Source organism: Borostomias antarcticus, assembly GCF_949987555.1.
Source record: "Borostomias antarcticus genome assembly, chromosome: 17".
Taxonomy (NCBI): Eukaryota; Metazoa; Chordata; class Actinopteri; order Stomiiformes; family Stomiidae; genus Borostomias; species Borostomias antarcticus.
The window spans coordinates 14,548,391-14,560,680 of NC_140250.1; the positions used below are offsets into that span (position 1 = coordinate 14,548,391).

At 45.7% G+C, this 12,290-nt stretch overlaps 1 protein-coding gene across 1 annotated transcript; it reads left to right on the top strand.

Annotated features, from left to right (window-relative positions):
• Window positions 1-3,004: 3,004 nt before the first annotated feature.
• crlf2 (cytokine receptor like factor 2) lies at window positions 3,005-11,724 on the top strand (the record flags this gene model as incomplete). The annotated part of the gene is made up of 6 exons (XM_084452012.1): window positions 3,005-3,028; window positions 4,110-4,202; window positions 4,651-4,807; window positions 10,078-10,180; window positions 10,336-10,408; window positions 10,622-11,724. 6 exons carry the CDS (start codon window positions 3,005-3,007, stop codon window positions 10,880-10,882), a joined length of 711 nt encoding a protein of 236 aa, XP_084308138.1. The 3' UTR covers window positions 10,883-11,724.
• Window positions 11,725-12,290: the final 566 nt, after the last annotated feature.

Here is a 12,290-nt window from a genome sequence, read left to right on the forward strand (position 1 = left end):
TAGCGTTAACATCCATGTAGGCTTCATATTGCAAACAAGGCGAGTAGCTTGCTACCTTAGCGAACATAGATCTCTACAATATTCTTCTAACATGGTTAGCAGATAGGTTTCGGGAACAGGTGGTCCCATCACCGCACGAGATGAGTTTTGTAACGTTACTTTCCCCATTTGCTACATATCATTTTGCCATAGGTAGGCTATAAACTGTATTGTGTTTTGTATTTGCACTTAGTTCTGCTCATGTGGCCCTGCCCTCTTTGCACTGTCCCGTCTTGTCCCTGCACCCTGTCTAATTTTGTCTCCATCTATGCACCATGGGCCGAAAGCAAATTCCTAGTTATGTTGCCTAGTTATAAGTAGGCTACTTCTGGATTCTGATAGCCCAGTAGGCCAGTAAGCTTTCTGTCAGTCTGTATTCACTCATATTGTAAGGCGTACAAATAAAGAAAAAAGCTATCCTCAATATGACCTGTTAACCATTCTAGTCATCTTTCTTAAATTAATTGTCCTCCATTCCCTTGCCCCCCAGTACCTATCTGACCATGTAAGCATGTAAGTAAGCTCGCACACACGCATACATGCAGCTAGTCACGCAGATTACGTGACCGTCGTCATCGAATGGGAAATCGCATTGATTTTGTACATGTAGTCACACAAGTATATACGTACGTTTGTGTGCAAGCATGTAAGTAAGTAAGTAAGTAAGTAAGTATGCGAGTGGCACAAATCACCCCCCATAGTGCGTGTATGTGCGGGTAAGCGTGCGTGTGTGTGTGCGGGTGAGCGTGTGTGTATTGTAAGACAGAAAGTGCAGTGTGTGGGAGGTCTCAATAGAGTACCATGCAGTGGTTTCTGACTCACTATATAACAGTATAGAGTCAACCACCCTAGCACACTGAAACCTGTGACACCGGCTATACCTGGATGTTCTACCGGTCTATTGTAGCCAGCACATGGTTTGGGCACACCAAGGTTGGAGAGACCGGCAAACTCAACAGGCTGATGAGGAAGACCAGCTCTGTTGTAGACAGACTGGACAGTCCGGCGGCAGTGGTGGAGAGGAGGATGAGGGACGAAATGAAGATCATCCCGGACGACCCCTCTCCACGATGAGCTGCGGCAGATGGGAGCACCTTCAGCCACATGCTCATCCCTCCCTGGTGGGAGCCAAGAGCATACCTCCTTTGTCACTTTACATTAAAAGATATTTCTTGTTCCTACATGTTTCACACCACCCAAACATGGAATCCACCGATTTCAGCATCCTCTCCCACTGTGGAGGCTGATCTCTTCTGCCCCCTGCTTCGTCTCTGGAGAGGCTTCCAGGTACTGCTGCTCATTATCTGAGGTGAGAGCGTTCCTAGAACTGGCTGATGGCTGGGTCAGATAGGCTTCTTCCATCTCTCACAGCTCCTGGCATGTGTGACACAGCTGGGGTTTATTAGCGCTGACGTGAAATGAGCCGAGGTTCAAACGCTTGTTTAGCGAACGGGGGAAACTGTGTGGTGAATGTTGACTACTGTTGAAAAAAACGTTTAAAAACAGGCTAAAAACATATCTCTTCACAAGCTTTTAACCGCTTTGTTTGTTTTATACTCTTATTGTCTCTGCACTGTAATTATTTTATCACATTTTATGTTATCTTACATGATTTTATACTTGTAATACATTCTTATTTTAATGTTCTATCATGTATAATGCATTTTTATTCTTGAAGCACATTGAGTCTGCTTGTCGCATGAAATGTGCTACAGTATATCAAATAAACTTGACTTGACTTGTTGGTTCTACTTGACTACTGTCTATCAGGTTTTCCTTCGGTGATTAAATAGTTTGTGAATTAATAGCGACGTCAGTGGAACATGACCTAAATATGCTGGTAGTATGGTCTATAGAGACCCTGCTGTGATGAAGCGATATGAGAAATAGCTCCTACTGTACGTGCTTGTCAATGGAGCAACAGATTCTCCATGAGTAATGAACAACTTACTTCAAAATAAGGACCTCTGAAATTATATTTAAAGTGTACTGATGCAATTATACGAATATCAAGGTCTTTGTACGTGTATGATTAAGATCTTCTGTTTTTCAATACCACAATACTTCTGAGACTGGATGTAGATAGGAATCAGCCAGTAACATCCTCTCTCACTCAGTTCAACAACAGAAACATAATCTCTGTGCTGAAGAAGATGGAGAGCAATGAGTTCTTTGTCTGTGATTGCGATTAGAGGAAGGAGGTCTCCAACATCAAATTAACTTCCTGTCAAGTCGTCAGACCGGCTAGGCCACCTGACCACATCTCCGATCTTGATGTTCAAGTATAGGTAGACACGCTCACACATGCATGCACACACACACACACACACACACACAATTTGGATAAACCATTCAAACAAAGGATTACATTTGCATATCTAAAACCGAATAGTTTTTTGTTTTTTTTTACCACAGGATGGCAGGAGGTGGCTGTGGTTGGGTTGGCTGCTGTGCTGTCATCATCACACCTCACACGTTGAGTATGTTTTGAAGGGATGTAGGTGGGTTGATGTGGTGGAGAGTAAGAGTGAGTCCTGTGTTTTTGCATCCAGTGAGCAGCACCATAGTGCTGTAGTTTATGTGTGTGAACTGTGTCGTTTATGTTGTGGAACCAGGGGTTAGAATACTGACGTTGAGGCCACAGAGTGTGAAGTGTTTGTCTGAAGGGCTAAGGGGTCAGGAGTTGGAGTGTGTGTGTGTGTGTGTGTGTGTGTGTGTGTGCGTGTGTGTGTGAGAGAGAGAGTAAGCTGAGTTCAGGAGGTGTATGTGTGTGTGTGTGAGAGAGAGAGATATATTCTGTGTTTCTGTCTGTGTGTGATACAGAGGGAGAGAACAGAGGGAGATAAGAAATAGAAGGAGAGAGTAGAAAGACAGAGAGATAGATAGAGTTAAAGAGAGTATTAGATCATGAGTGCTCTCTGCCTCTGTCTGTTCCTGTGTTTACTGCTGCCCTGCTTCTCACCACATGCTGCCCAAGCCCAGCCTCCAGGTAAGACTGAGTCTGTTTGTATTCTAGGCTTAATGCAGTCTATGTTTTATAGTATTAACAAAATTCTATACAATTATATAGATTTGCAGTTTAATTATATACGATTAAACTGCATATTCAACCTCAACAAATGTGCAGGAGCTAGTTATGTGGTTGGCACTGTGCATATGAGGACCGGGTCATGGGTATGACTGTAGGCTACTGATGTTCAATAACAGTGCATCAGTCATGCCAGTCGACCGGTGACTGATCTCGTCAGGTAATCCGATTTGTATCTATTCTAAGGTGGTTGATACCTCGGTGTGATTTGCATGTGGGTGAAGTCACTGGCCAGATATTGTGGCATGTAGGTATCAGTGACCACTCTGTTGCTGATAGAACTGGCGATGCTGCGTTGCACTTTTTATTCTGATTCACCTTTGTTGAACAAGGCAGAGTTGAATGACGACATACGTTTCTTTGGCAGCACCAGTGATATTCAGTACACGCGCGTCATACCATGAACCACTGCAGAGTGAAGTGAATACAGCCAACCAGCACTGCAACAATCTGTCTGGGACTTTTCAACGTTCAGGCCGTGTGAGAACCTGTGTCATATAGTAGTAATGTAGGCTATGTCGTCTTTATGTCTCACCAATGCTTAGAAGCCATGTTACAGTATGCACATGTCTGGGCTCAGCACAAGGCTGTAGCAATATCAACCCCCAGGGAAATCTTACTCCAGGGCACAAAGGCAGTGATGGTGAGGTGGGTTCATATCCAGGAAGAGTATTGCTGCCGGATCGGTTTATTATTTTCCTTGTCTCAGGATTCAGACTGAAGACCTTTGTGGTGACTAGCCCGCTTTGCTCACCTTTTCACTATGGTGCTCTTCAAACAAAGAAAACAATTCTTCACCTAAAGATGATAGGTTGACTGATGATAAGACCACTTCCTTGACACGTTGCAGGATCTGCTTGTCTATCCATCCACGAGAGGGTAACCCTGACTGCTGCGTTTTAACTCTTTCACAGACATAAACATCCACAACGTCTGGCTGAACGTCTCCCCCTCCTCAGGAGGTCTCCGTGTGTCTTGGCAGAACCCGGACCACCAGAGACACGCGCTCTGCTATGACAGCGAGCTGCAGCACCGGACCACCTGTGAGACGGCCTGGCAGGCGAAGACGTATAACGTACGACTGGACTGGACATACGGCTGTACACTCTGTATATAGGACCTTATTCAGGTCATGAAGAAACATGTAGGGTTCTAAACAGCACCCCCAAGAGGTGTTCTATCTGAAACTTGAAGCTTCCATTTTCAGATGGTTCTTCCATTGTTACAAATGGTTCTAGTAAAGGGTTTAAAGTTAATACACATAGGGGGTGTATCCAGCACTAGCCACAGGCACAGACAGTTTCATACTATTTGAGTTGATGTCAAAGTTGTATTTTGAATTTCTAATACGTTGAAAACAACTGATTTGATCTTTGTGGAGGTGCATAAGCCTTTTCAATATAATAATGCTATATCCTCATCTAAATGTCAGGAGATGAATACAGTACAATGTAGTCTGTCACAAAGGAGTACTATAACTTGATTACTTTTCATGCTGTATGTCCACATTTCTCTCTTTCCAGGGGGTTCCGCTGACAGACTGGGTCTACCTGATGGATCCAGACCGGAGGAGGAGCTATGTGTTCAGGTTGAGGATGAAATACCGCGATGTCTGCTCTAACCGGACCCAGTGGAGTGCATGGACTCCACACAGCTACTGGGGAAACCCTGAAGACACAGGTGGATCTCTCTCTCTCTCTCTCTCTCTCTCTCTCTCTCTCTCTCTCAATTCAATTCAAAGGCTTTATTGGCATTGCAGTTTCAACAACAACTTTGCCAAAGCAACAAAGTACAAAAGTAATACACAACTAGAGATGGTGCTCAGAGAGCACAGACCTCTGCCCTGAATGCGTTTCGTGGCTCTGTGCACGCCAAAATTGAATGGGGTTCTAAATTGTCCCATGCTTCACCCCTCCACCGAGTTTCATGAAAAGCAGTCTGGTAGTTTTTGTGTAATCCTAGTCCAAAAAATGAATGGAGGTGAATGGCCGTCCGGGCCGTGTTTGGGCGGCTCGTGATTCACTGGGGCAGAGGTAAAAATGACTGGAGGTGAATGGATGGCTTTATTTGGCCGGCACTGTGGCGCCCCCCTCGGGTCACAGCCAGTGGAGGGCAGAGAAACCCTGTATCTCTAGCACCCCCAGACAGGGAGCTGTTCCAAATTTTGGTTTCATTTGTGGATCCGGCCTGTGATTCAGATCTGCTCCAAAATGTAATAGGTTCTAAATTGGCCCATGATGCACCCCTCCACCTAGTTTCATAAAAATCGGTTTGGTAGTTTTTGCATTATCATAGTCCAACAAATGAATGGAGGTGAATGGGCAGTCTGGCTGTGTTTGGGCGGCCTGTGGACTCAACCCGTGATTCGGATCCACTCCAAAATTTAAGAGGTTGTAACGTGGCCCATGCTACACCGATCCACTGAGTTTCATGAAAATCGGTCAGGTTGTTTTTGCGTAATCCTGGTTAAATAAATGAATGGAGATGAATGGTAGGCTGTGTTTGGGTGGCCTTCCACCAGGTTCCATGAAAATCGGTCCAGTGGTTTTTGTGGAATTCTGCAAAAACAGACAAATGCACAAACAAACGCATGCACCCACGCATGCACATACGCACTCTACCCAAATGATGACCTCTTGCCCTGTGCTGTTGCTGGGACAGAGGTAATAACAGTAATATGCATCAGTAATAGCAATCAATGGATTAAGAGAACATAACAATACTGTAGGCCTATAGTACAGTATATACAGTATATTCTGTTAATTGGTAATACACAATAACAGTAATAAGTAATCAATGGATTCGATACAAATAACAATAAAGTAGATGACAATAGCTACAATAGGTTGTACTAAACCACTGTTTAGTGTTACTCTCTCAATTCAATTCAATTCAATTCAATTCAATTCAATTCAATGGGCTTTATTGGCATGGGAAACATGCTGTACATTGACATTGCCAAAACAAGTACATGTACTAAAAAATAAGGAGATGCATAAATATAACTGTATATTTACAGATTAGTAAAAAATAAATAGAATTAGGACTGCGAGCAGCAGTGAGCGGGCCTTCGCACCCCACGCGTGTCGGGGTGCGGCGCCTTTAAAGGCTATTATTCTATTTTGGTGTCCAGTACTAAGAGAAACTAGTAGGTGGTGCTCTAAGCGTGACTCAATACCGATGCATAGATGTGTTCAGGACGGTAACTTGATGAAGAGTGAGAAATGTTGTGTAAATCGGACAATGTATGTAGGAGTTATGATGACTTCCTGCTTGACCTGTAGGCGGCGCTATAAGTATGACTCAATACTGACCTACAGATGTGTTCAGGACACCTTCATCAAGCGTGAGCAATTTGGGGTAAATTTGATAATGTATGTAGGAGTTATGAGGACTTCTTGTAAGCAGTAGGTGGCGCTATAAGTATGACTCAATGCTGACGCACAGGTGTGTTCAGGATGCGACCTTCATCAACCCTGAGCAATTTGGAGTATATCGGATAACGTATGTAGGAGTTATGAGGACTTCTTATTTCACCAGTAGGTGGCGCTGTAGGTATGACGCAATACTGACTTACAGATATGTTCAAGATGCGACCTTCATCAAGCATGAGAAATTTGGAGTAATTGGAGTAAAAACCACCGTTGTTGGTGCCGAGAATATTGTCGTCGTCATTCGTCAGCAACAATCCGATCGTAGCGCAGAGAATGTGAGCCGGAGAATAGCCAGTCTGCGCGCTGGCCTGTGCGCATGCGTGCTGGAGCAAGTGGGGGAGAGGCGTGTAAAGATCATATTACAGAGGCTAAAGACCTCGTATTTGAAAACCACTACAATGCCTCGCGTTGAGGAATCTCAACTGTCGATTCATCCAATCTGATTGATGAAAACAACCGTTTAGCGGCCGAAAATGGATTTTGAGAAACTGCATTCCCGTTGCCCCGTCCGACGCGATTACATGGATATACTGGCTCGCGCTGGATTTTAAATTTCTTCTACAGGCCTCCGAACAACACAAAAGTGATCTCGGTGAGTCAAACTTCTTATAATATGTCGTAAATAAGGTCCAGGTTGTCAAAAACGAGCATTTTCCTTTAACAGAATTAATAGTGATGATTGGAGGTCACTAAATATGCACATAAAAAGCTGAAAATATAAATGTAGCCTCTCTATCATTCCGTTGCAGTTTAAAATGTTGCTAGAACAAGGCCTAAATCCCCTCTCAAGGGTTGGCGTTAATAGATCCATCCATCCATCCCATCCATCTTCATCCGCTTATCTGGGGTCGGGTCGCGGAGGCAGACAGTTCCAGCAGGGGGCCCCAGAAATCCCTTTCCCTAGCAGCATCAACCAGCTCTGCCTGGGGAATCTTTAGCCGCTCACAGGCCAGTGCGGAGATGTAGTCCCACCACCTAGTCCTAGGTCTACCCCGCGGCCTCCTCCCATCTGGACACGCCTGGAACACCTCCCTAGGGAGGTGCCCAGGAGGCATCCTCACTAGATGCCCGAACCACCTCAACTGGCTCCTTTCGACGCAAAGGAGCAGCGGCTCTACTCCGAGTCTCTCCCGGATGACTGAACTTCTCACCCGATCTCTCAGGGAGACACCAACCACCCTCCGGAGAAAACTAATTTCGGCCGCTTGTATCCGTGATCTCGTTCTTTCGGTCATGACCCATCCTTCATGACCATAGGTGAGGATGGGGATGAAGATAGACCGGTAGATCGAGACTTTTGCCTTTTGGCTCAGCTCTCTTTTTGTCACAACAGTGCGGTAAAGTGACTGCAGAACCGCACCAGCTGCTCCGATTCTCCGGCCAAACTCCCTCTCCATGGTTCCCTCACTCGTGAACAAGACCCCCAGATACTTGAACTCCTTCACTTGGGGGTAAGGACTCATTTCCTACTCGGAGCGGACAGACAACCGGTTTCCTGCTGAGAACCATGGCCTCAGACTTAGAAGTGCTGATTCTCATCCCAGCCGCTTCACACAGTTGCGAACCTATCCAGAGAGTGCTAGAGGTCGCAGGCAGATGATGCCATCAGGACCGCATCATCTGCAAATAGCAGCGACGCGATCCCCAGCTCACCGAACTGCAAACCCACCTCCCCACGGCTACGCCTCGATATCCTGTCCATGACAATGGACAGGATTGGTGACAACGCCAGTGGCGTGTTTAGGCATGGGCGACATGGGCAGCTGCCCAGGGCGGCATCTCGCTTACAAAACGAAACTGAAAGTGGGGGGCGCCGTGGCGGGGGGTTCGCCCAGGGTGGCATATAAGCTAGAAACGCTACTGGACAAAGCGCAGCCCTGGCGGAGGCCAACCGCCACCGGAAAGGAAGACAACTTACTGCCGAGGACACAGACACAGCTCTCGCTCTGGGTGTACAGGGATTGGATGGCCCTAAGTAGGGACCCCCTCACCCCATACTCCCGCATAACCCCCCACAAGACCTCTCGAGGGACACTGTAGTAAGCCTTCTCCAAGTCCACAAAACACATGTAGACAGGTTGGACAAACTCCCAAGCCCCCTCCAAGATCCTTGCGAGAGTGAAGAGCTGGTCGGTGGTTCCACGACCAGGAAGAAATCCGCATTGTTCCTCTTCGATCCGAGGTTCGACTCTTGGCCGGACTCTCCTTTCCAGCACCTTGGAGTACACTTTCCCTGGGAGGCTGAGTAATGGGATGCCTCATTAATAGATCACCTTAGAAAATAAAGTTGAATCAAGTTGACCCGGTAGCATGCTATGACGCAAGTTGGCACCTCGCCCTAGTGCAGTCTAGTTTTTTGTATGTACTAGGGCAATCATATCTAGAAAGAATTTATATTTGGTGTGCTGGAGGCTGGGTCTTTTTTGGAATATCATAATCTTTTCCTTGATTATTCAGTAGATCAAGATGCTACTGTAGCCCTTCTTTGGTTGGTGACAGCAGCACCAGATCATCTGCAAACAGTAGGTATGTTGAAGAGGGTTGGACTCAAGCTGCATCCCTGTCTGACCATCTTTACACATTTGTTGTTAGTGTACATTGAGGTTTTTCCTCCAGTACTACTTTCCAAAAGTTAGAGCAGACCCCCCTGACAAATTGATTCAAGGGCTTTTTTTAAATCAACAAAGCAGGAGAACAATTTGCTTTTGTTTTTGTTTATTTGGTTGTCAATTAAGTTTCCAAGGAGAGAAATATGATCTGTTGTATGATAATTTGGTTAAAAAAATATTTAAATGGGATTTGCTCGGGACATTATTTTCAGTGAGGAAATGTAGGAGTCTCTGGTTGATGAGGATTTTCATGCTGTTGATACAGATCCCACAGTAGTTATTGGGGTAAAATGTGTCTCCACTCCTATGGAGCGGCGTTATCAGTCCGTGGTTCCAAATATTGGGGAAGGTCCCGGAGCTAAGGACAATGGTAAAGAGTTTAGTATAGCCAATTGGAATTTGACATCAGTGAAAACAGGTCGGTAGTTAAAGCTGCATTCATTGATTTTATTTTACCACTAGATGGCAGTAAGGAACTTGCGCAAACTTGTTTACAAACCAACAGCTAAACGAACAGCCAGATCCTTATAAGGCACGGGGGGGAGCAAAGCGCATCAACGGCCACCCCCTTTTCGAGTCAACTCTCATTGTATTTCACCAATTTGTCTGGCTACATCACAAAATTCAATTATGTCACCTAGATTACTTTACCCTTTCTACGGCTGTATGAGGACCAAAAAGCCACAGAGAATCACAGATTGGTCAGTTACAGTACGATCATTTCTGTGTGTGTGTGTGTGTGTGTGTGTGTGTGTGTGTGTGTGTGTGTGTGTGTGTGTGTGTGTGTGTGCGTGCGTGCGTGCCTGTGTATGTGAGTGCGTGTACAATACTGACTTCCCTGAATATTGAGTGACCGATAGAGAAACAGTTTATTTATCTGTGTTTACACCAGTGTCTCTGCCAACAGGTTCCTGCACTGTGGACTCAGAGTTCAACAGCGCCATGTTCAACCTGACCATTCTACCTCTGTCTGGGTGTTTCCTGTTGCTTTGCATCTTCTCCCAGAAACGGCAAGTTTTCCTTATCCTGTTTGTGCTCTACTCCTGAAATCAATAACAAAGAAATAGCTGCTGCTCACGAACACATTTTAGGTGCTCTAACCCCTGAGCAAAGATACAGTATTATGCCGAGCAGGTGATGATAGTGTCTTGCTGATTTCTTTTAGGGTTAGGAGATTCTTCTTCCCCTACATCCCAGACCCTAAACATCTCTCTAACAGCCTGCACATTATCCAGCAGGTAAGCTGACCCGTTCAAAGACACGGTCCAGTCAGGAAAGACAAATTGCTACCATTGTTTGGGATTTTGACAAAAAATACCATGGTGTTGGTGGTGGAACTTGTGGGGGAGGATAATGATGATGATAATCAATGATGATGACAATGTGCAATTTGTTGTGCACCCTACGTATCTCTCTCATATCTCCCACGTATCTCTCCCATATCTCCACAGTGGCAAAGTGGTTTCTCTGAGCCTGCTGTGGACTGTGAGACTGTTGACATTGAGATAGTCAGCCTTCAACAGGACGCGGAGCAGAAGCAGGAGGGCATGAAAGAGCTGGAGGGGGGAGGGTTACAGGAAGAGCGCAGTACCATTACCCAGAGTGCATGTCTGTCCGACACGGGCCTACAGACGTACCCGAGCCTGGCGGAAAACGGGGCTTACTGCACTGTGTGTCTCTTGGACCGACCCAACGCCCATAAGGTGGTGTGATCGTCGTTAGGACACCAGAGGTGACCAGGTGACCATGGTTGTGTAAGACCATCACGATCGCTAGGTGTGCTAACATACCTAAACACCACATAGGGGTCAGTGAATGTAACTAGAATCGTCTTTGTCTGATTGTAATGCCATTGTAGTTCTCCACCTGACCACAGGAGGGCAGTGTGACTATGACAATGACTCTGAGGGCCTAACTGGCACAGCTAAGTCTGATCTGCTCTTCTGTGTCCTAGCTCAGAGAAGGGCAGTATAATATTTCCTAAAAGATGAATGTGCATGATGTGCATAATAAACGTACCAGTTACCTGCATGACTGATATTGAGGCCTGTGAACTTACAAATAGTAGGGAATCGCAGAATGTCCAAACTCTTAAGATTTATTAGTTTTGATTCAAGATTCAAATTCCTTATATTAGTCAGTCAAATTATTGGGTTCCGATTATCTAGAGTATGCAGTAAGTGTACATTGGGCCTGTGCAAGTATGAGCTTCATGTTCATAATGATCTGATCTAGAGATTCCATAGTGGATCTATTCACACTGGTCAGGATTCCATCATCTTGTCCTGGCTGGCTTCACAACGTAAGATCAGTGTGTGAGGATGAGATAGTCCCCCAGCCCAGGAGAGGATGGATATCTCTTTGGCCCTGGTTAACAAGGCTGTGCTCTGGCCTTCAGTCAGAGAGGAATATTGTGCTGTCTGCGCCATTGTGCTAATTGCTTATGCCCACCGTGTTTCTCTCTCTCTCCTCATCAAATGTAGCTTTTTTTCCTCGTCTCTCAGTCAAATACTGTGCCTCTGGAAATAAACGTCCGTCTGTTTTTTCTTCTCAATCAATGTTTCATCTCCTCCTCTTTTTTTTTCAACTCAACCTCTTCGCAGAGTAAGCAGCAGGCTTTGAAGACCAGAGCATCAGCCTGGGGCAGTGGAGCTGGGGGGCAGAAGTGGTGGGGTGGGGGGGCTAGGCCTGACCCAAAGAATGGAGCACCTGAGCACTGACCCCCAAACCTGGGGTAGCCCCCCTCTCTCTTTCTCCCTCTCTCTATCATTCTCTCTTTCTTTAATTCCCCCTCCCTATTTTGCTGTTTCTTTCTGTCTTTTTCTCTATCTCCCCCTTTCTCTTATTCTCTCTCTCTCCCCCAATCTCTCCCTCTCTCTCTCTCTCTCTCTCTCTCTCTTTCTGTTTCTTTCTGTCTATTTATCTATCTCCCCCTTTCTCTCTCTCTCTCTCTCTCTCTCTCTCTTTCTGTTTCTTTCTGTCTTTTTCTCTATTTCCCCCTTTCTCTTAGTCTCTCTCTCTCTCTCTCTCTCTCCCTCTCTCTCTCTCTCTCTCTCTCTCTCTCTCTCTCTCTCTCTCTCTCCCTGGAAGAAAACAAAGACACAGAGACGGTACCTGAGG